Source organism: Formica exsecta, unplaced genomic scaffold (genome assembly GCF_003651465.1).
Source record: "Formica exsecta isolate Colony F162 unplaced genomic scaffold, ASM365146v1 scaffold500, whole genome shotgun sequence".
NCBI classification, from domain to species: domain Eukaryota; kingdom Metazoa; phylum Arthropoda; class Insecta; order Hymenoptera; family Formicidae; genus Formica; species Formica exsecta.
Window position 1 is genome coordinate 401999 of NW_021852243.1, and position 1454 is coordinate 403452.

Genomic DNA, 1454 nt, shown 5'->3' on the forward strand with positions numbered 1-1454 from the left:
CACCATCTCTCTTTTCTCGCCGCCGTATTTCTTGGCGGGAAGGGACTTTGTCCTCCTCGCCGACCGGTACGCTTTTCTCCGTTCTTATTGGTCGTCTCTCCCGCTGTCGCTGCCGTCGCGCGAAGCTGAATTTTCTTTCCTCCTTATTATTTCCTTTTAACGCTAAAAAAAAAAAAATGTAATGCTTTTTTATACACGTGAAATAAACGATGTCACGAATATTAATTTATATTTTATACATATTTCTCGAGACATTCATAATTGATGATAAATCTTTACGTATTTGCCGCCAAATTTCTTATTTGTCTAGAGAATTTGTTTTAAATAAGCCGTCTTTCCATGTTATAGGAGAAAAATGAAGAAACGAAAAAACAGAAAAAAGAGGAAAATGGAGATGGAGAAGTAGAAGAAGAAGAAATTGAAGAGGAAATTGAAGAGGAGGAGGAAGTGGACGGTGATGGAGAGGAAGATGATGACGACGACGACATACCTGAAGGTGAAGAAGATTTAGAAGAGGGAGAAGGTAGAGATAAGCAATTTCTTTAATTGTGTTTTTAATACATATTTCTTTTTAAGAACGTTTCATCGAAACGATTCCCCTCTCCTTGTTATATTACAGACGAAGAAGATGATGATGCGGAAGGTGAAGTAGAAGGTGAAGTAGAAGACGAAGAGGAGGACGCATAATGAAAGAAGGGGGAGGGATATGTAACTAAGAAGGGAGGCGTTAGGCACGTGGCGTCATCGTCGATTTTCGGCAAACTCAGCAAACTTACTCTCATATTGAGTGGTTGGTAACAATGTTGATATCCATCGTGCCCAATCCGTGTTACTGGATCCTCTCTCTTCCGACCTACAAATAAAAATTACCACCTCACCGGAATTGTGGTGGGCTGACACGCATTAGATGCGAACGCAATTCTCTACTTGTCTTGGCTCTTCGCAATTCTGGTAGTCTAGCCGTCACCAAATGCTATTAGGTAGTTTGAATGATAACTATATATTCGTCCTGTGGACTCGGGGGTTAATTCTACTTGCTATCCATATTTTTATTTCGATCGTTTATTCGCGGGATTCCCAAGACGAATCTATTGTTTTATCCGAACCACCTATTAACTGGTATTTGCCGTCATCTGGCTTTCTTCGTCGGGACAATTTTATATCGAAACTTATTTAAGATATAAAAAAAAAACTATTATATTTAAATAGTTGTAAAATGAATATTTGAAGGTGAAGATTTTTTTACATTTAAAATCAAATTTACGTTTGTAGTTTGACGAATGTCTCTCACCTTGTGCGTGTGATATATTGAGTTCTCCTTCTCAAATCGAAATGAGTAATTGCAGTGTCTTCACAGGAGCGCGAGGCTATCGAGCAGAATTAAGCGATTCATACGTAACGAGCGGCAAATAAATGAAGTATAAAATAGACACGAATGGACATCTCTCGGCATT

The 1454-nt window shown here is 38.7% G+C and overlaps 1 protein-coding gene across 1 annotated transcript in view; it reads left to right on the forward strand.

Moving 5' to 3' along the window:
• LOC115241649 (acidic leucine-rich nuclear phosphoprotein 32 family member B) overlaps positions 1-1453 on the forward strand; it is a 9190-nt gene extending 7737 nt beyond the window's left edge. Inside the window, exons 2-3 of the mRNA XM_029817496.1 lie at positions 349-523; positions 620-1453. Of these exons, the coding sequence (XP_029673356.1) occupies positions 349-523; positions 620-687 (243 nt within the window). The 3' untranslated portion in view covers positions 688-1453. The remainder of the gene's footprint in view (positions 1-348; positions 524-619) is intronic.
• Position 1454: the final 1 nt, after the last annotated feature.